At 42.2% G+C, this 22,504-nt stretch overlaps 2 protein-coding genes across 2 annotated transcripts in view; both read left to right on the top strand.

Moving 5' to 3' along the window:
- Positions 1 to 22,504, top strand: part of LAMC3 (laminin subunit gamma 3) — an 87,252-nt gene that overhangs the window by 51,029 nt on the left and 13,719 nt on the right. Inside the window, exons 12-24 of the mRNA XM_069069340.1 lie at positions 254 to 472; positions 1,734 to 1,922; positions 7,181 to 7,426; positions 7,652 to 7,805; positions 9,986 to 10,128; positions 11,247 to 11,425; positions 15,248 to 15,386; positions 16,180 to 16,385; positions 16,778 to 16,854; positions 18,538 to 18,672; positions 20,323 to 20,470; positions 20,858 to 21,007; positions 22,047 to 22,149. Of these exons, the coding sequence (XP_068925441.1) occupies positions 254 to 472; positions 1,734 to 1,922; positions 7,181 to 7,426; positions 7,652 to 7,805; positions 9,986 to 10,128; positions 11,247 to 11,425; positions 15,248 to 15,386; positions 16,180 to 16,385; positions 16,778 to 16,854; positions 18,538 to 18,672; positions 20,323 to 20,470; positions 20,858 to 21,007; positions 22,047 to 22,149 (2,088 nt within the window). The remainder of the gene's footprint in view (positions 1 to 253; positions 473 to 1,733; positions 1,923 to 7,180; positions 7,427 to 7,651; positions 7,806 to 9,985; positions 10,129 to 11,246; positions 11,426 to 15,247; positions 15,387 to 16,179; positions 16,386 to 16,777; positions 16,855 to 18,537; positions 18,673 to 20,322; positions 20,471 to 20,857; positions 21,008 to 22,046; positions 22,150 to 22,504) is intronic.
- Positions 348 to 22,504, top strand: part of AIF1L (allograft inflammatory factor 1 like) — a 79,546-nt gene continuing 57,389 nt past the window's right edge. Inside the window, exon 1 of the mRNA XM_069069341.1 lies at positions 348 to 357. The gene's annotated coding sequence lies outside the window, so the exon portion shown is untranslated. The remainder of the gene's footprint in view (positions 358 to 22,504) is intronic.

Raw genomic sequence — 22,504 nt, 5'->3', positions numbered from 1 at the left:
GATAATGCTGACATGTGGTTTTCTAAGTCAGTCCTTATGTCCAGTTTAGTGGCCCCCATTTCTATTTGAATCTAACACCACTAGACTGGATGACCTCTGAGACTCCTTCTGGCTCTAAATCTATGTATGAGCCTATGATACATTGAGTATTAACTGTCTCGCACCCGGAAGTGTCAAAGTCCAAAAGAATGATCTTATGGGGTGAGGGCATGTGTTAACTCATCTTCTGTCTCCATTTTCTCCTCCTCTACAGGTCAAATGACCCTGACTGAGGTCCAGCTCACTTCAGCAGGCTCTGGTCTGTCCCCTCTCTCCCCTTGGGTAGAGGAATGCACATGTCCCAAGGGGTACATGGGGCAGTTCTGTGAATCCTGCTCTCTGGGGTACAAAAGGGAGACACCATTGGGCGGACCCTACTCCAGTTGTGTCCCCTGCACCTGTAATCAACATGGCACTTGTGACCCTGAAACAGGTCAGAATTTTTCCATAGCCTCTGACTGCTACCATTCTAATTTCATGTGAGCTTGGAGTGGTTAGCTACTAGGTATGTGGTCAGAGTAGCTCCCTCTCTCCACTCCCCTTCCAAGCCACCCCAGAGTCATAGAGTCTGGACTTCCTATCAGCAGGGATTACAAACTGAGTGGCCAGGTAGCCTATAAGTGTTGCATAGATCTGAATGGAAAAATCCTAAACATGCCTTCTAGCACCAATCATATTTCCAGAAGGAGAGAGAATGTGGGCTGACATCACCTTTATGGGGATTTTGCCCTTGTGAGAGACACCCACAGAAAATCCTGTGTTTGAAGGAAATTCAAATATTCAGACCTCACATGCCTACCACACTGAGTCCTAATGTGCTTCCCCACTCCCAAGTCTCTGTAGTTCAAAGGAAGCCCCATAGCATGAATAACTCAGAGCTCAACATTGAAGGTCCCCTTCTAAGGCTGCATCTCCCCTTGTTCACCCCCTGGGCTCTTTCTCCATATTACTCCATGTTACTCTCAATCCCAAACCCCACCTGTGTGATGTGTGGGAGTTCTGGGCATTCCTGGGAATGATCTCAGATCTGGAAATCCATGTTACCCCTTGTTGGCCAGGCCCATCTTGACTATCTCCTTTGGGTCTCAGGACAAGCTTACTCTGTCAGGTGCAATGCCTTGCTCCCCTAGATTTCTGTGTTATACACACTTAAATTTTTGTGCTGATTCCTGTAGAAGAAAGCTAAAGAATCCCTACTCCCCTCCCCTTCCTGCTTCTGTGGGAAACTGAGTATTTGGGAAAGAGCTGGTTCTGGATAATCTCTAAATGTTCACTAACTTAGCACTGCCTCCCACTCAGCAGACCCCTGACTTCTATTCTTCCTTGGGGCAAACCATAAGTTACTGCGCTTTTGTTTCTCAAAATATGAGAGTATGTGACCTGGCTGTAACTACCTGAAAAAAAGAGAGGAAAGGAGTATCATGAGAAATAATGAAGCCATATACTTGCAAGATAATCCTATGGTTAAGATTTAGGCCACAATTCTATCATCATCTGACCACAGAAGGCTGTGTGTTTTTTAATCACTTCATGTCCTTCTCTGATCCTCTTTTTCTCTCCTCTAAACTGAGAATATGTCTTGTTTCCATCTTTTCTTACAAGGGAGATAAGGAGACCTCATCATTAACACGCTCTGGACTCCTCAGAGCTCAGGAGCCCAGGGCATGACATGACTATTTGTTATCCCCCCTCAGGGATCTGTCAGTGCTTGCACCACACAGAGGGCCCCTACTGCGAGCGATGCACACCCGGTTTCTATGGCAACCCCTTTTTGGGTAATGAGAACGACTGCAAGCCGTGTCCCTGTCCTGGTCAGTCAGCATGTACAACCATCCCAGAGAGTGGGGAGGTGGTGTGTACCCACTGCCCCCAGGGCCAGAGAGGTAAGAGACAACCTGGGTAGGACTCCTGCTCATTGGCTCTGCCTTCATGAGAGGAACATGAAGGTCGACTGGGGTGTGAGGAGTAAAGGGTGAGGCCACTGTGACTCAAAGGGATGGACAGATTCCTAGAATGCCATGCCACTGGGGGAGGAGAGGAATGCCCCTGGAGGGCGGGACAAGGGAGTACACTACCAGCAGATGGTTATCCCCTCCTATCTCCCATGGGGGGAGGGGGCGGAGGAGGGAGAGAGAGAGACTTAGATAGAGCATTTAGTAAGTGTTTACTGTATACAGGCACTGTGCTAAGGGTCTGGCATACAAATAAAAAAGCAAACAAGGCAGTGCTTACCCTCAAGGAGCTCATATTCTAACTGAGGAAGACAACACATAAAAGGGACTTTAAAAGTTTCAGGGGTACCCACATGGGAAAGGTGGCCCACAAGGAGGTGGTCCAGAGAATAAGTAGAGAGAGGAATTAAGTGAATATAGTTGGGTACCCTCATCAACAAGCATTCTAGGCTAGAAACTTACCAATCTTGAGAAGGAGCCTGGGTGTGGAGATATCTGGAGGGTGGAGAAATGCAAGTTATGCTACAGAAAGGGGCAGCTAGGTGGCACAGTGGATAGAATGTCGGAACTGGAGTCAAGAAGACTCCTCTTCCTAGGTTCAAATCTGGCCTCAGACACTTACTAGCTGTGTGACCCTGGGCAAGTCTCTTACCCCTGTTTGCCTCAGTTTCCTCATCTGTAAAATGAGCTGGAGAAGGAAATGCTAAACCACTCCAGTATCTTTGTGAAAAAAAACCCAAATGGGATTACAGAGAGTCAGGCATGATTACTATACAACAAAAAATCAGTATTACAACAGCACCTTTCTCCCAAGGTTGTCATGAGGATCAAATAAGACAGTATTTTTAAAGTACTTAGCTCAGTGCCTGGCACACATAGTAGGCACTTAACCTAATGAATGTTTATTTTCTTCTCTTCTTCCTTCCCTTGAAAAGTGCATGGGGAGTAATATATAAGAAAAATAGAAAGGTAGAAAGAGGCCAAGTTGTAAAGAGCTTGAAAAGCCTAACAGACAAACTTACTTTGATCCTGGAGGTAATAGGGAGCCATTGGAATTTATTGAGCAGAGAGATGACATGGTCAAACCTATGCTTTAGGGAAATATCTCAGGCAGATTATGGACGATGGTTTGGGGTGGGGAGAGATTTGAGGCAGGCAAAAGACACCAATGAGAAGTTTCTTGTAGAATTCCAGATGGGAGGTGATGGGAGCCAAACCTGAGGGTGGGTGTAGAGGGTACAAGGGATGTTGTGGAAAAAGAAATGATGAGATTTGACAATGGATTTGATATGTGGGTGAGTGATAGGAGGAGTCATGGATAGTAATAATGGCTGTTATTTTTTTTAATTACTAAAGCACATCTTTATTTTGCAATTGAACAATTAAGTTTTTCACAACTATATTTATTTTCAAGTTTTACCTAAACAACTCTTTCTCATCAGAAATTAAATACAGCCACAAAATGTTTAACAGCATCTCATGTGATACAATGAAGTTTTTCTTAAGACTAAAACAATAAAAAGAAAGCTGTTGAATTTTTTTTTCTAAGCAATTGGGGTTAAGTAACTTGCTCAAGGTTACACAGCCAGTTATTTCTGGGTGTGGTGCCAAGTATCTGAGCCTGGATTCAATCCCAGGTCATCCCAACTCTGGAGCCGGTGCTCTTACTCACTGAGCCACCTGGCCACCCCTTAATGGCTGTTATTTATAGAGCACTTGAAGGTTGACTGTTGTAAGATTCAAATGAGATCAGGTGTAGAAAGCATTTGGTAAACCTTAAGTAAAGGTAGGGTATCAGTGAGTGAGAATATGAATCCAGAATGACTAAGAACAACAAGAGCTAGCATTTATATCGTGCTTGAAGGTTTATAAAGCCTTCTACAAATATTATCTCACTTGATGCTCATGACTACCCGAGGATGTAAGTACTACTGTTATCCCCATTTTACAGATGAGAAAATTGAAATACTTTCCCCAGGGTCACACAACTTGTAAGTATCTGAGGTTGGGTTTGACCCCAAGTCTTTCTGAATCCAGGTTCAGGGTTCTATCCATCATGCCACCTAGCTGCATAGTTGAAAATCTGTAAGAAGGATGTATCCTTGACGGTAATGGAAGTTTGGAAAGGAAATTTGGAAGAAGAGTAGCTTGGGGGGATGAAGGAATAAAGAATTCTGTTTTGGATATATTGAGCTTCAGATGCCTAGGGGATGTCCAATTCAAAATATCCAAAAGGCAGTTTGTCAAGTGGGATTATATCTTAGGAGAGAGATTAGGGTTAGATATAAAGATCTGGGAGTCATCTGCAGATTGAATTGGTGAGATCATCAAATGAGACAGAGTAGAGAGAAGAGAGGACCAAGGCAAGAGACTTGGGGGATACTCATGGTGAAGGGCAGGGATACACGAAGTTCCAGGAAAGAAGACTGAGGAAGGGTCAGATTGATAGAAGTAAGAGAGAGTAATGTCACAAAGACCCAGAGAGTTGTCAAACGCTTCTGAAAGGTCAAGAGGGATAAGCATTAAGAAAAGATCATTAGATATGGAGAAAGCAGTTTCGATTGGATCTCAAGATTCAAATCTCATCAATAGTCTAGTCTGCAGAGGGTTTAGAAGACAGTGACAGGAAAGAAAGTGGAGGCACCTGTGTAGACAGTTTTGTAAAGGATTTTAGCTGAGAAGGGAGGGAGGGAGATAGGATGGAAGCTCCACAGCCCCTAACCAGAATTCGTAGACATTAGACCAACTGATTTCTGAAGCCCTTTCCAAGTCTATGTTTTTCTGATACTGTTAGTTCTGAAACCATTTGAGTTTCAAAACAACTTCCCTCAAAAGAAAACAAGACAAAACTACTTCCCTTGAGAACCAAAACTGGCCTGGGAAGGAGTATCTTCCAGAATAAAGAATAGATATATTGTTTTGAAAATGGGGAGGGCTCTCAGGAGAGTCACAGGAGAAAATGGGGAGATTGCCCTTTTTCCTATAGTTCTGGACCTTTCAGGAAAGTCTGTTCCATCACTCCCTACCTTTTCTGACTTCCCAAGTTGGCTTTTTTTTTTTTACAAATTTATTTATTTTTAGTTTGCAACATTCACTTCCGTTAATTTTATATTTTCTCCCTTCCCTTTCCCCTCCCCAAGACGGTGTGCAATCCAATATAGACTCTACATATACACTTTTATTAAACATATTTTCGCTTTGTAATGTTGTATAGAAGAATTAGAACATATGGGAGGAACCATAAGAAAGCAAAAAGAAAACCAAAAAAAAAAAAAGAGAGCAAATAGTATGCTTCAACCTGCATTCAGACTCCTATGTTGTTTTTTAAAGACCTCACTCCCACAGGCACAGAGGTATTTCAATCAATAACTATTTGATAAGCACTGACTATAATGCTTATTGTGCTAGGCACTAGGTGCAACTACAAAAATGCTTGCTTGCCCTGACCTCAAGGAGTTTGTATTCTACTGAGGGGATATAACATGTTTAAACATAAGTAAATATAGGATAGATACAAAATAAATACTCATTAATTTGGGGATGGGCACTAATGTCTAGGGGAATCAGAAATACCTCATATCACTTGAACTGAACTTTGAAGGGAATGAGATAGATATAAGGAAGAAGAACATGTCTAGGTGTGGAGGACAATGTGCACAAAGGTGTGGAGGTGGGAGATGACTTTGTCATGTATAGGGAACAACAAGTAAGCCTGAACTGTGCATTATGGTATAAATAGAGAAAACAGGCTGGAGGATAGGGTTCATAGGATGTGGGATTAGGAAGGGAGGCCCTCTTGACAGGAATCTAGAGAATACTGAACTCCCCTGGGAGTAATAAAGTGGATCCTGGAAGAATTAGCTCAAGTGAGAGCCTAGACTCCATATCTGCTGCTTTTCTTCATTATCTTCAAAATCAGCTATATATTCCCAAGGTGCAAAGCCCTGCACAGAGTTAGTTAGTAGACAAGGGCCTTACCTTTTCCAAAGATTGTATCTAAAACACCATTGCCACCTATTTTATTTTCTAATCAGAATTAGACCATTTCTTGATCCCAACTTTCTTTTGGCCCTTACTACAGTTTTTCAAAATGTCATTTCTAAAACCTAGATTTATTCTTCTTCTGTATAAACTGGTTAGACTAGATAATGTCTAAGGTCTTTTCTGGGGCAGCTAGGCAGTACAGTAGATAGAGTGACTCACCTGGAATCAGGAACATTTATCTTCCTGAGTTCAAATCTGGCCTCAGAAACTTACTAGTTGTGTGACCCTAGGTAAGTCATTTAATCCTCTTTGCCTTAATTTCTTCATCTGTAAAATGACCTGGAGAAGAAAATGGCAAACCACTCCAGTGACTTTGCCAAGAATAGTAGTGCTATGAAACCTGAGTATTTTCCATCCAAGAGAATTCAATTCAACTCAGTAATTATTTATTAAATGCCTATTTTGTGCAAGACCCTGGACCAGGTACTAAGAATACACAGCCAATTAAAAAAAGTTCATCCCTTCAGGAACCTTACATTCTACTGGGGGGACACAGCATATTCAAAGACAAATAAATGCAAAGTAACACAAAATAATTTCAAGAGGAAGAAAGGATTAACAACTGGGAAATTGGTAAAGGCCTTACATAGGAGGTGGTACCTGAACTGTCTTTTAAAGGAATTTCAGGATTTCAAGAAGCCAAGGGGAGAAAGATTTAGTAAGACCCCCATACAAAGGCACAGAGGTGGCAGATGGATCAAGGAAACAGCTAGCAACCAATCAGTTAACAAAGTATTTAACAGGTACCTGCCATGTGCCAGGCCCATAGAGGATACAAAAGGAGGCAAAAGAGTTTCTCCCCCCAAGGAGCTTACAGTCTAACAGGGGAGACAGCAAAGATGTGTAAACTCAATATAGAATGAATAGGAAATAATTAAGAGGGGGAAGGCACAAGTACATATAGCCAAGTACAAGACAAATGCTACAGATACAGCAATAAGCAAGCAGTCAATAGAAATGGTTAAATATCTCTCTACATGCCACCTAAATGCCAGGGCCAGAATAAAAGCCCAAGTTTTCTCACTCCCAGGCCTATGGCATTTCCACCTCTCCACACTGCTAGGGGATTTCCCATGTAGACAGGGTAAGGTCCCATCCTCTGTAAATCCCTTTCTGATGTTCTCCTCTTCCCCATGCCCATTCAGGACGTCTGTGTGAGATATGTGATGATGGCTTTTTTGGAGATCCCTTGGGAAGATCTGGCCCTCCCCAGCCCTGCCAACGATGCCAATGCAATGGGAATGTGGACCCCAATGCTGTGGGCAACTGTGACCCCACAACGGGCCACTGTCTGCGCTGTCTCTACAACACAACAGGTGCCCACTGTGAACAGTGCCAGGAGGGTTTCTACGGGAGTGCCCTGGCCCCTCGCCCTGTAGACAAATGCACTCGTGAGTATGGAGGGCCCTGGGAGATCCAGTGTGGAAAGAGGGAGGACAATGCAAAGGATGGGACCAGGACTCTGTCCTCTTCCCCATTGGGATACTTTCATTGTACATTCCATTGCATGATTCTGGGAGGAAAATTCAAGGAGAAAGCCACAGTAGCTGCCCTTCTCTGCCTTTGGCTCATGAACTCAAACATTTAATGTCTTCCTCCTTTCTCCTATCCTCCAGCCTGCAGCTGTAACCCATCAGGCTCAGCCCGAGGGCAGGGGACCTGTGACCCTGGGACAGGCCAGTGCTCCTGCCTCCCCCATGTCACTGGACGAGACTGCAGTCACTGCAGCCCTGGTTTCTATGACCTCCAGCCAGAGAGGGGCTGCCAGAGGTGGGTAGGGCCAGGCCAAGTTACTTCTAGAGTCTGTGTCACCCATTCCCGGTAGTCCTTGTCGGCCGTGGGTAGAGGGAGGCAACTGGATACCAAGTCTGGGAGGGATTGGTCATCCAGAGGAGGGAGCTGTGGTTGTGAATAAATCTGTCCCAGCTGCACTGGGCCAATTGCCTGGCAGGCAGGTGTCACTTACTGAATAGGCACATGGGAATTGCCACACTGAGTCAGACCCCTGGTCTAGCTGCCCAACAGAGGCGCCCAGGGTTCAGTGCGTGGGCTGGCGGGCTGTTCTCCCTGACAGCAGGCTTCCTGGTTGGGTCTGTCCCAGTTTTTTCTGTAGCCAATGTGTGACTGTCATTCAGAAATATGTCCAAGCCTTCCTCGGTTCCATTTATCGTGGCTTCTTCTGCAACACTCTGCTTGGCTAACAAAGTTTCTAAAAACTATTTATTTGTTTGTTTGTTTGTTTGTTTTTATTCTCAACTTAATAAACACTAAGTAAAATGATCATTTCCATATAAACAGGAGAAGGGTTCTTAACCTGGAAACCTTGGGCAGATTTCAAAGGGGTCTGTCAACTTGAATGAGAAAACAATTACATCTTTATTTTCACTAACCTCTAGCTGAAATTTAGCATTTTCTTCAATTATGAATTTTTTTTTAAAGATATATAATCTGAGAAGAGGTCTGTAGGTTTCACCAGATGGGTGCATGACACACACACAAAAGGAGAACTCCTGACATAATGGAATAGAAAAGAGGAATTATGCTTTTAGCTGTGAATCCCTATCATATAGAACTTATTCTTCTTTTTAATTAAATAATAAGTTCAATATGCAGTTTTCAAAACTGTCCTGTTTGTGATTCCTTCTGGTCTTTCTATTCTTTTCTGTTGATTTTTTTTTTTTGAAGATGCTCAATGATTCTCTGTCTCTGTCTCTGTCTCTCTCTCTCTCTCTGTCTCTGTCTCTCTCCCCCTCCCCTCCCTTCTTCCCTCCTTCCCTTGCCCTCACCCTCCTTTCTTCCTTTCTTCTCTCTCTCTGTCTCTGTTCCTATCTCTATCAGTCTCTGACTCTCTCCTTACCCTATCTATATTTTCCCTCTTCCTCCCACCTATCCCAACTAGGAAGAAAAAGAAAGCCTAAGCAATAGATATGCACAGTCAAGCACACAAAATTCTTATGTTGGCCTAATTCAAACACACATGCCATATTCTGCACCCTGAGTCTATCCCCTCTGTCTCAAGAGATGAGTAGAATCTTCTTCATCAGGCCTCTAGAATTGTGGTTGGCAATTGCATCAATCACAGTTCTCAAGTCTTTCATAGTTGTTTTCCTAGGTAATATTGTTATCTTAGGAGAAGTTAACCTAGTTCTGCTTGCTTTAATCAGTCCATCCCAGGTTTCTCTGAAATCATCCCTTCCTCATTTCTTACAGTGCAATAGCATTCTATTACATTCATATACCACAATTTGTGCAATCATTCCCCAGCTAATTGGCATCCTTCTCTCTCCCAGTTCTTTAACACCACAAAAATAACTGCTATAAATGTTTTTATACATATGGATCCTTTTCCTTTTTCTTTTAACTTCTCAGTATATAGACCTAGGAGTGGTTTTGTAGGGTCAAAGGCAGAATAACGCACTTTGTCATTTTATTATGCACTGCGAAAAAGAGGACTTCCATTTATCTGTCCCAGATTTACTATATTCTAGTTTATTTTTCTAATCATATTTTTATGGCTCTCCCTTAGTTTTATATCATCTTATTTTCTAAATGTAGCCTTTCCTCCCTTGTAATAAAAAAAAAGAGGAAAAAAGTAACAATCACAAAGCCAACCATCACATCAACCACATCTGATAGCATATGCAATATTCCACACCCTTGATCCCTCACCTCTGCAAAGAAGGGAACAGAAGCGGGTTCTAGTTTCAACAATGGCCCCTCATCCTGGTATTGTTCTTCAAACCTGCCTCTCTCATATTAATTCACAAAAGAATATGTCTAATCCTGCTTGTTTGTTTCTTTGTTTTTAGTTGTCTAATCCTGCTCCTGACTTTGTATGCCTTTGTACGCACAGAAAAACCCAGGTTTAACTTCTGTGGCCCCTACATGATGGACTAAATAAGAAGGGTACAGGGCTTAACTCTTATGTTTGGTGCTCTCCTTTATCTCAGCTGCAAGTGCCATCCTGTTGGTTCTCAGGAGAACCAGTGCCACCCTGTGACCGGGCAGTGCCCTTGCCTTCCTGGGGTGGATGGAGTGGCATGCACCCACTGCCAACCTGATTTCTTTGGCTTCTCTGCCAAGGGCTGCCGAGGTAAGAAAACATCCCAGAATTGCAGGATTGGGACAGGCAATTTTCAAAGCTGTTTCACCAGGGCAGAGGAGGGGCAGGTCTGCTTGGACAGTGGGGCATTGAGATCCTTGAGCAAAGGGTACCTAGATCAGGAGGGAAGTCAGGCACATCTTCTTTCCAAGAACAGGTGCTAGAAACTGCAAGTTAACATAAGAGATGGTGAAGATCTGTGACACTTGGTCATCTTTCTGAGCATGAAATGAAATGGCAGGAATCTATCCCTTTCACTAACTAAATGAGTGACCCTGGGCAAGAAACTATCTCTCTGGGCCTCAGTCTCTTCATCTACAACATGATAGGTCTGGACTAGATGGTGTTCAAGCCCTTCCAGACCTGAGGTTCTATGATCTCATGGGATGGTTTGAGAATTAGTGTCATATAGTGATTAGAAGGCTAGTACTAGACTCAGGAAGACCAGTGTTCAAGCCCTACCCCTGATATGGACTAGCTATGTGACCATGTATAAGTAACTTCATTTCCCAAATAACTCCCAGGCAACTCTCTTAAGACTATAAGTTATAGATGAATTGCTGGGCTATATCAGTGGAAGGAGTTTTCCATGCTGAGAATTTCCCACACCAATGAAGTCATAATTCTGGTAAAGAAAAAGAGGAAGGAAGGAAGGAAGGAAGGGAGGGAAGAAGGAAGGAAGGAAAAGAGGAAGGAAGAAGGTAGAAAAGAAAATGGCTTTAGTGTGGTCCAGCACAGAGTCAGAGGGTTATACTTGGTGACCTCTAAAGGGCCAACCCAGACCTAAAATTCCAAGAGCATCAAATCCTTTTCATTTCAAGGCGGCTTTTAAAGTACTGGCTGTGGCTGAGAAGCCTCTCCCAGCACTGCCTCAGGAACTGCCATAATAGGCTATAGCACAAGAAGGGACTTTAGAGATCATTTAATCCATCCTCTTTATTTTAAATAATGAGGAAATTGAGGTCTTAAGTAACTCACCAAAGGTCACACAGTGAGTTCATAACACAACCCACATTCCAACATAGTCTGAGTGCTCCTTCTACTTCAACCTTTACACAAAAATTGGTAGCTTTTGGGGTGCCTCCTAATAAACTGTCCTTTGTCTCTAGCCTGTAACTGTTCCCCACTGGGCTCTGTCACCACCCAATGCCATGAGAACAGCACATGTGTGTGTAAGCCGGGCTTTGTGGGCTACAAGTGTGATCGCTGCCAGGAGAACTTTTTCCTCACTGCTGAGGGCTCTCAGTGCCAGGAGTGCCCAATTTGCTTCTCCCTGGTGAAGAAAGAGGTAATTCCCTGGACTCCCCATTTCCTCACTCCTACCTCCCCCTCCCCCCAACCCAAGACTGACTCTTCTCCCTGATAATTTCCTACCACCCTAGTTCACATTTCCCTCCACCCCAACCCCATCACATCTCACCTGCCTCATCCTACCCCTCTTTTTGGGGGGTTTCACCCAATTATTCAGGTGAAAGTCATGCAAAATATGTGACCCTCATTCTTCTAGCCTAAACAACATGGAAGTTAGGCCACATATTTTTTAGCTGAATTCAGTTCAATTCAACAAGCATTTATTATGGACATATAGTGTACATAAGTAATCTACTAGGCACTGAGAATATAAAGGGAAAAATGAATCATTCCTACCCTCAAGGAGTTTACATTCTACTAGGAGAAAAAAAAACCTTATATACAAATGATAAAATATAAAACATAAGCAAAGTAATTTCAGAGTAGGGTACTAACATCTTGGGTGATGAGGAAAGGCCTTAGTTAGGAGGTGAAATTTAAGCTGAGTCTTGAAGAGATCTATGAATTCCAGGTGGTAGAGGTGACAAGAGAGAGTATTCCAGGCCTATGCAAAGATACAGAGTGAGGTGTCTATCTATTAACCCACTTAGCACTGATTAGTAGAGGGTAATACTTATATGTAGAGGAAAGAATAGCTTGTGCAGATTAGAGTGGGCTGAAGGACTTGAGCAGGGCCTATCAGAATGGGTAGCCTCCTAAACTGATTAAAGAAATGCAAATTAAAACAACTCTGAGGTACCACCTCACACCTATCAGATTGGCTAACATCACAAAACAGCAACATGATAAATGCTGGAGAAGATATGGGAAAACTAGGACACTAATACACTGTTAGTGGAGTTGTGAACTGATTCAAGCATAATGGAGAGCAATTTGGAACTATGCCCAAAAGGTTATAAAACTGTGTATACCCTTTGACCAACCAATAGCACTACTAGGTCTATTTCCCAAAGATATCATTTTAAAAAAATGGAAAAGGACCCACATGTACAAAAATATTTATAGCTTATCCTTTTGTGGTGGACAAGAATTGGAAGTTGAGGGGATGCTCATCAATTGGTAAATGGTTGAACAAGTTGTGGTATATAAATGTGATCAAATACTATTCCATAAGAAATGACGAGCAGGCGAACTTCAGAAAAACCTGGAAAGACTTACATGAACTGATGCAGAGTGAAGCAAACATAACCAGAAGAACATTGTACACAGAAGCTGAAACATTGTGTGAGGATCAACTATGACTGACTTAGTTCTCAGCAATACAATGATCTAAGACAATTCCAAAAGACTCGATGAAAAATGCTATCCACATCCAGAGAGAGAACAATGGAGGCTGAATGCAAAGTGAAGCATTCTATTTTCACTTTTTTTGTTTTGTTTTGTTTTTTCTATCTCATGGTTTTTCCCTTTTTTTCTGATTTTTATTTCACAATATGACTAATATGGAAGTATGATTAATATGATTGTACACGTATAAACTATATCAGATTGCTTGCATTCTTGGGGAGGGGAGAGGGAAGGGAAAGGAGAAAAATTTAGAACTCATATAAAAGTGAATGTTGAAAACTTAAAAAAAAAAAAAAAGTAGCCCCAGGTAGGCAAATCTATCCATCAACAAACATCTGTCAAGCCTTTACTTGGTACAAGATACTATGTTAATTGTTGGGCATTCAAAGAAAGGCAAAAACACACTTTTGCCCTCAAGCAGCTTACTTTCTAATGTGGGAGCCAACCTGTAAATAGATACAAAGGAGGTATACCCTGGATAAGTGTAATGTCAAGATAAGTGCTGGGGGCATTTCAGGGAAGGGAACCAAGACAAACTACTTCCGGGCACCAATTTCTTTTATTTGTTTGTTTTTAGTTTTCAGCATTCACTTCCATAAGATTTTGAGTTCTGAATTTTCTCCGCCTCCCTCAACTGCCCTCTCCCCAAGATGGCATGCAATCTGATATAGAGCTAGACACATTTGTATTAAACATATTTTCACATTACTCATTTTGTAAAGAAAAATTAGAACCAATGGGAGAAACAATGAGAAAGAAGAAAAAACAAAAGAGAGAGCAAATAGTATGTTTCAATCTGCATTCAGACTCCATAGTTCTTTTTCTGGATGTGGACAGGATTTTCCATCATAAGTCATTTGAAGTTGTCTTAGATCCTTGCATTGCTGAGAAGAGCTAAGTCTATCAAAGTTAGTCATTGCACAATGTTGCTATTACTGTATACAATGTTCTCCTGGTTCTGCTCACTTCACTTAGAATCAGTTCATGTAAGTCTTTACTTAAAAGTTTTTCTAAAGTCCACCTGCTCATCATTTCTTATGCAATAAAAGTCAATTTCCAGTTCTTGGCCACCACAAAAAGAACTCCTATAATATTTTTGTACAAGTTGGTTCTTGTCTCATTTTTATGATCTCTTTGGGATATAGATCTAGAAGTGGTATTACTGGGTCAAAGGATATGCACAGTTTTATAGCTCTTTGGGCATAATTCCAAATTGTTCTCCGGAATGGTTGGATCAGTTCACAACTCTATCAACAAAGAATTAGTGTTCCAATTTTCCCACATCTTCTCCAACATTTATCATTTTCCTGTTCTATCATGTTAGTTAGTCTGATAGGTGTGATGTGGTACCTCAGAGTTGTTTTGATTTGCATTTCTCTAATCAATAGTGAGTGATTTAGGGCACTTTTATATGACTATAGATAGTTTTAATTTCTTCATCTGAAAACTGACTTCATATCCTTTGACCATTTATCAATTGGGGAGTGATTTGTATTCTTATAAAGTTGACTCAGTTCTTTATATATTTTAGAGATGAGGCCTTTATTAATGATACTGGCTGTAAAAATTGTTTCGCAGCTTTGTGCTTCCCTTGTAATCTTGGTGCATCAGCTTTGTTCATGCAAAAACTTTCAATCTGATGTAATCAAAATTACCCATTTTGCCTTTCATAATGTTCTTTGTCTCTTCTTTGGTCATACATTCTTCTGTTCTCTGTAAATCTGACATGTAAACTATTCCTTCCTCTCCAGATATGGTGAGGTGATAGTATCAGCCTTTATAGCTAAACCATGTACCCATTTTGACTTTGTCTTGGTATGAGGTGTAAGATGTTGGTCTATGTCTAGTTTCTGCCATACTATTTTCAAGTTTTCCCAGCAGTTTTTGTTAAATTGTGAATTCTTATCCCAGAAGCTGGAGTCTTTGGGTTTGTCAAACAGTAGATTACTTTACTCACTGACTACTGTGTCTTGTGTACCTAACCTATTCCACTGATCCATCACTCTAATTCTTAGCCAGTATCAAGTAGTTTTAACGATTGCTACTTTATAATACAATTTAAGATCTGGTATGGCTAGGTCATCTTCCCTTGCATTCCTTTTCATTAATTCCCTTTATATTCTGGACCTCTCCTTATTCCAGATGAATTTTGTTATTATTTTTCTATTATATTTTTGTTATCATTGTTCTAAAATAATTTTGGTAGTTTGATTGGTACAGCACTGAATAAGCAAATTAACTTAGGTAGAATTGTCATTTTTATCATATTAGCTTTTTACACAAATGAAGTCAGATCTAAATAACTGGAAAAATATCAGTTGTTCATGGGTAGACCAAGCTGATATAATAAAAATGACAATTCTACCTAAGCTAATTTGCTTATTCAGTGCCATACCAATCAAACTACCAAAAATTATTTTATGGAACTAGAAAAAATAATAACAAAATTCATCTGGGCACCAATGTCAAAGTTTCATCTCTTATTGGAATCCTGTTTCTATGTTGCCCCCAGGCTACCAAACTCAAGGCCAAGCTAACAGTGATGGAGCAATGGCTGCAGAAGTCTGATTGTGACAGCCCCTGGCGGGACTATGTCTTGCTGGGAGAGTCATCAAGAGGAGATTCCTACCAGGGTCACTATCTGCTTCAAGGTACAACAAGAGAATTGGGTCACAAAGCAAAGGAGGCCAGGGAATACTTAGGAAGGCTAGGAAGTCAGAGTCAGATTACTCCCTTGAATAGAAAGCCACCTCTGGCCTTCTCATACATGGTGCTTAGAGGTCATTGGGAGCTGATCATCATGACAATGATGCCAAGGACTCCAAGGTAGGCCAATTAGTATAATGGCTAGAGAGCCAACCTTAGGGGCAGGAGGCCCTGGGTTCAAATACTGGCTGTAACCCAGGCAACTCTCTAAGATCTGAAGTTACAGATCAGCATTGATAGAGACAGTTTCTTCTCCAGAAGTTTCTGATGCCAATGAAATCACATTTGGACAAAAAATTTTAAAATAACATTTATATAATAATATTAGCTAGAATTTGTATAGCACTTTAAGGTTTATAAAGAGTCTTACAAATATTATGTTATCTGTTTCTCACAGCAACCCTGGAAGATCAGCACTATCATTAGCCTCATTTTCTAGATAAGGAAATTAAGGCAAATGGAAGCTAAGTGATTTGCCTAGTGTCATACCCCTAGTAAGTGTCTGAGGCCAGATTTGAACTTAGATCTTCCTGACTCCAGGCCCAGGGCTCTATCCACTGAGTCAGCTAGCTACCTGCACTTAGGTTGTAAATCAATGGAGAAGTGGGAAGACCTGATGGGCATAGCAGGATGGGAGTGACTTGTTGCCTGAGAAGAGTGGTGGAGGAACCCAAGTTTCAGGACATTTCATTTCTAAATCATAAGACTTCTTTAATCCTTTGATTATTGGCCACATAGGCACCAGAGAAGCCTTCTTGGAGCAAATGGAAGGGTTGGAGCATTCCATGAGGGCTGCCCGGCATCAGCTGGGGGCAGCAAGCAAGAGTGTCAGGTGCACCAGGAGTAGTTTGGAGAAGGTCTGCATCCAACTGGTGGACATCGAGTCTTTGCTGCTATCCACAGAGCTGGAGATTCAGCAGGCATCTGGAGCCCTCACAACAATGGTACCTCTGAGACCCTTAGGCTTCTAAGTTAAAGAGCAGTAATGTGGAAAGAAGAAAAGATGCTGAACTGGGAACCAGGAAGATGTGGGTTCTAGTGCCAGTCATGTGACTGGGGGCAAGTCACTTCTCTCTGAAGCTCAGGTTTCCTCTGTAACAGAAAGGTGCCTGGACTAGATGGTCTCTAAGGCTCCTTCCATTTCTGACATTCTGTACTCTAAAGCCCTTCCAGCTCTGACATTCTGTGTTCTAAGGTCCCTCCCAGCTCTGACATTATATGATTCATTCAACATTTAGCACTTCTAGAATTTTGAGTGACATGGACAAAAGTGAAGCCTTTAACGATGTACAGTTTATTTCTTCCTTCCTACCTTCTTTTTTTTTTAAATTAAAAGGTGATCCCTCAGGAAGTGCCCAACCAGCTTACCAATTGGAGTCGTTTAGCCACTGAGTCTCAGGCCCTTGCCAAGAGGTAAATCACAACACCAAAAATGTAGACCCTGCCTGTCCTTGCCATTCCTGGCACACTGTACATACACTCCCAGCTCCCAGCTAAATTGTCTCCCTAGGAGGAGCATAGGCTGTAGGGGTGAATCATATCATATGTGTGTTGGGGGACAAGAAGCAGGTGGATTGAGGTGGAAACCACATCTGTGTGCTGATGAAATGTGGTTATAATGAACACTAATTAAGCCCAACACTGACTGGGTGTGTGTAGATGAGAAGAGAGAGATATTGTCAAGCTGTGCTGGGCCCCAGGTCTTTGGAGGCAAAAAGGTGGGAGATTATGGGCTGACTGGATGTATATAAGAACCTTTGGGCTTATAAGTACTATTTGGTAGGAGAGGGGCAGGTTGATAAAACACAAGAAAGATTGATGACTCCAAAATCAGCTTATGGAGCCATCCCCTAAGTGATAAACAATCAAAAGATATGAACAGTTTTCAGATGAAGTAATCAAAGCTATCTATAGCCATATGAAAAAATGTTCTAACTCACTGTTCATTGGAGAAATGCTAATTAAAACAATTCTGAGGTCCTACCTCATACCTTTTAGATTGGCTAATAGGACAGAAAAGGAAAATGACCAATGTTGGAAGGGATGTAAGAAAAAAATGAGACATTGATATCAGCATGTTAGTGGAGTTGTGAACTGATTCAACCATTCTGTAGAATAATTTGGAACTATGCCCAAAGGGCTATAAAACCATGTACACCCTTTGACTTAGCAATAATACCACTACTAGATCTGTATCCCCAAAGATATTAAAAAAACAAAAAGGAAAAGGACCTATATATTTATAGCAACTCTTTTCTGGTGGCAAAGAATTGGAAATTGAGAGGATGCCCATCAATTGTGGAATGGCTGAATAATATGTACTACGTGATTATGATGGAATGTTATTATGCTATAAGAAATGATGATCAGGATACTGTCAGAAAAACCTGGACTTAGATGAACTGATGCAAAGTGAAACGTACTGTGTATAAAGTAACAGCACTATTGAAAGATGATCACCTGTAAATGACTTAGCTATTCTCAGCAATGCATGATCCAAGACAACTCTGAAGGACTTATGATAAAAATGCTATCCATCCCCAGAGAAAGAATTGATGGTGTCTGAATACAGATTGAAACATATCTTTTTACTTTCAAAAAACAAATGAAATAAACCCTTGGAAGGATCTGCCCACGTCAAACGCATATTTAGGCTCCCCCTGGCCCACACCTGGAGGTGTCACTAGAGTATTTAGGAAGCCCACGGTCGCTGTGGCAGTGGAAGTCCCCACGCCTCTGGGTGTATGTGTGTAACCTTTCTGAGCCACAGTTTGTACAATGAGGTAGTTGGACTAAGTGATGCCGAATGTCCTTTCCTGTTCTAAATCTAGGAGCCTAGAAGGATTTTAGAACTTAGAGAAACCTTGGAGATCCTCAAGAACCCTCATTTTATAGATAAAGAGACCAGGACTCAGGGAGAGGAACTGACTAGCTTAAAGTTGCCTATGTTGGGCTCTGGTGGTGGTTTCAAAGAAATATCCAGCCTGGTCCCAACCTTCACGGAGCTTACAGTTTAGTTGGGGAGACCAGAGGAACATGTGGACTTGGGTGTCTGTCTTGCTGATGTGGACTGACTGGAGTGTCTACTTCCCACAGTTACAGAGATATGGCCACTAAGATACAGGCAGCAGCACAGAGGGCCCTGCTCGCTTCCAATACCAGTTACACTCTTCTGTGGAGTCTCATGGAAGGCACAGACGCACAGAAGATACAGCATGAACTAGAGGACAGGTAAGTCTTCTCCAAGAAAGCTGCGGATTTAATGGGAAGAGAGAAAAAGTGGGAATCATTGGCTAAAGACTTTGTCTACCCCAAGACTAGTTTTCCAACAAGTAGCCATGATGGTACCCTGTTGCAAAGACATTCTTTGTATTTCATGGTATTCTGAAATATCTTGATCTCCTATACTAATCTGGAAACAAGAAGGCCCAGAGTGAGGTGGGGATGGCCATAAAAAGAGAAAGGTGCATATATAGAATGTGGTTAGGAGTTATGGGCATGAAAAGACAAAGCTAAACCAGTGAATGGCTGGACAAGGAAGGGAACACAAAAACCAGTATGTGGTGGCATGTAGAATCATGGAATGTCCGACCTGAAATGGACTTTAGAACTCATATAGCTATGCAACTGTCAAGCAACCCAACCAAAACACCCTCTACTCCATGAAGCCCTCACTGATCCCCTAGACTGGCAAGCATACTTCACCTTGGTCCTTGCATGGCCCTCTGTTCTGTACAACTCTAATGTTACCTTAAAAAAATAATAATAACATTAGTGGCTCCATTTTGCCTTTAGCCACAATTTTATAAAAGTAGGTTTCACCAACTTATAAGTCACCTGATTTTGGAGAAGTCACAAGATTACTCCCCCTCCCAAAGGTCATCTAATTTAAGGAATGTCGCAAAACTACCCCCACTCCCTCACACCTCAGTGCCTCCCAGTGCTTTCTACCAACTAGAAACCAGATGTCTCAATTCCTATAATCCTGTCTTTCACCCCCCCCCCCTCTAAATTGTATATATATAGAAACCAAGCTTTGTAGTCCTTGGCTATGAAGAGCCTTGGATACAATTTGTTTTGCAACTGCATGCATTGCTAAATAAATAGTTTGCTTGGATGAAACTCAGTTTTTCCCCCCAAAGGAATACTAATGCACTTGTATCATGCAATAGAGTTTATGTTATACTTTACAGTTAGTGTCAAGGTTCCATGTTAGACCATAAGTTCCTTGAGAGCAGGGTCTGTATCTTATCTAAACCTTTTCATTTTGACAAACACAAATAATAAAGATCTTTTATGAATGCTCTGCCCTCTCTTTCTTGACATAGTACCCCTCTTTCTGAAGATGGATAAACTGAGGCTCATGGAGGTGAAATGTCTCAATTAAAAAAAAAAGAAGTTGGACTGGATGATATCCAACATCTCTTCCAGTTCCAAAACCTGTGGTCGTGTGATCTTAAGTAATTTGTCCAAGATGATTCAGCTAATTAGTGTCCCAGACAAGTTCACTCGGTCTGAAATCAGTCAGTCAATCAAAAAGTCAACAAGTTAAGAGCTTACCAAGTGCCAAGCATTATGCTAGGAGACAGGGATACAGAGAAAGGCAAAATCACTGTCCCTGCCCTCAAGGAGCTCCCAGTCTAAAGGAGTAGACAATATGCAAACAATTATGTACATGCAAGATTTCTATGGGGTAAATTGGAGATAATCTCATATGGGAGATCCTAGCATTGAGAGGGGAAGCCAGGACAGGGAGATGAGGAGAGAGATCATTAAAGGAGGGAGGCATTACTCCAGACTAGATCTTCCAGACCTTGGAAGATGAAGATCTGGGGAGGGGCACCCCAGGTTCATGAAATGTCTTGGCTCCATTCTCCTTAGGTACCAGGAAGTGCAGAAGACCCAGGAGGAGCTCAGAACATCTGCAGCCCAGGCAGTCACAGAAGCCAAGAGTACCTTAGCATCTGTTCAGCGTGTCAGCTCAGAGGGGGCTCAGCGCCTAGCAAAGCTCTCTGCTCCTGAAACACTGGTCAGAGCAGGTTTTCTTCCTGGCTCTGATGGGAAGGGGATATCAGATATTGGGTTCCCTTTAAAGAGGGAATATGCAAGGACCCAGCTAAAAGCAGAAGTTTTTGTCCTATCCCTCTTTATCCTTGTAGTGGAAGTATGCCTGTTTGCTTGGCACAAGCCCCACTGGATTTTTTTTTCCTTGGGTTTTCTGGGGAGGCTCTGGATTGGATGCCAGGTCAGGAGTTAAAAGGTGAAGGCTTAGCCTCAAAGGATTCTCCCCACAGCTCCCCCACTCACCAGCCAGAGGGACTCTTCTCACCCTTGGCCTTATTCTTGTTCTTATTTTTACCCTTCTTTGGAGATGCTTGCCAAGGAACTGAGTTCTTGTCTCTGCATCCTCCTCCAGCCTCTCACACACCTTGCCAGCGATCTGGACAGAAAGCTACAGGATCTAGAGAAGACAGTGGCTGCTAGGGAGCATGTCTTCACCAAAGCAGCCCAGGATCTCTTAGCCACTTCCCAGGAAGAGCTCCAAAAGATCCAGCCCTTTGAGCAGGTGAGGTCCTTTCCACCCCATTTACCCAGGTCCTGGAAGCCACTCCAGAGGACTGAGAGGGAAGAGGATGGAATGGCATCATGGTCATTCTCAGCTCTTCCAGGGAATTATTATTTTTACAGAATCATTAAAAATTTAAAGTCACAGGGCAGCTAGGTGGTGTAGTGAATAAAGCACTGGCCCTGGAGTCAGGAGGACCTGAGTTCAAATCCGGCCTTAGACACTTAACACAAAAACTAGCTTGGGCAAGTCACTTAACCCCAATTGCCCTCCAAAAAGCAAAAAAAAAAAAATTTTGCTTTTTGGAGAGGGGAAGGTAGGGCAATTGGGGTTAAATGACTTGCCCAAGGTCACACAGCTAATTTTGTGTTAAGTGTCTGAGGCCAAATTTGAACTCAGGTCTTCCTGTCTTCAGGGCCGAAGCTCTATTCACTGCACCACCTAGTAGCCCCCCAAAATTTTTTTTAAAAGTTGGAATAACACAGAGTGTCAAAATTGAGAGGACTTTCAGGGACCTCTAACTCAACAACTTGGTATTATAATTGAGGAAACTGAGGCTCACCAAGGGGAATTGATTTGCTCAGGGCCATGCAGAGAATTAGTGCTAGAATTAGTACTAGTACAAGGTTGCCTGACTCCATGACTATTTCGTTTTTAATGATTTTATCAATGTTTTTGACACTGTTATCACTTCATAATACTCCTACAACTCTCAAAGAGCTTTCCTTTGAATTAAAAAAGTTAAGGTAAGTGGAACAAACACACAGTGACACACACACACACATACACACACACATGCACAGGTTACCATCTCTATCTCTAATGAGATGAGTGGGGATCCTCTGGAATTGAGACTGGTCATTACATTTTCCTGTCTTTTACTGGCCCTTTGAGTTTTTCCATGGCACCATTCTGCCTCTTTCCAGGAGATGTGGGATTCCTCTTGGTTGTCTCTCTGCCCATGGTCTGATAGTAGATGATAGCTCCATGCGATGTAGTTCAGTGAAATGTTCTTCCCCTTTCCCTCCTCTCTCCACAGCTGCGTGATGGAGCTGATGCTGCCCTCACCCTGGCCACCTCCTCCCTTGCCAAAGCCAGAGTCACAATCAGTGATTCCAAGACTTTGCTGACCGATCTGGAAGGTACAGCTGCCCTCTGAGATAGGAGCTCCTTCACTAGGGGACACCTAGTTCTTTCATCTAAGTTCTTATCCATTCTGGGCTTTATCCAAGCTACTCCCTCTGGCTTTGGGCACATTAAGTCTAGAATCCCAGATCTGCTGATGAGAAAAATGAGCTGTAAACAGGAAAGGACTTGATACATGAGCACAGGGCCACAATAGAGCTGGAATAAGAAGCCAGGCAACCTGTACCTATTAGAACTAGGCAACTGGTTCTGCTTCCTTGGGGAAGAGGTTTCCTGAGAAAACCTCTCCTCCAGGGAGAATCTCCCCTCCTCTGTGGTTATGTATTAAGAATGTAGCACACTGAGGCACCA

The sequence above is a fragment of the Petaurus breviceps genome, unplaced genomic scaffold (assembly GCF_028583685.1).
Source record: "Petaurus breviceps papuanus isolate PSGF00001 unplaced genomic scaffold, PetGlider_PUasm1.0 90779, whole genome shotgun sequence".
In the NCBI taxonomy this organism is placed as follows: Eukaryota; Metazoa; Chordata; class Mammalia; order Diprotodontia; family Petauridae; genus Petaurus; species Petaurus breviceps.
Note: the sequence above shows the minus strand (reverse complement) of the source record. Positions and strands in the feature narration are given on the sequence as shown.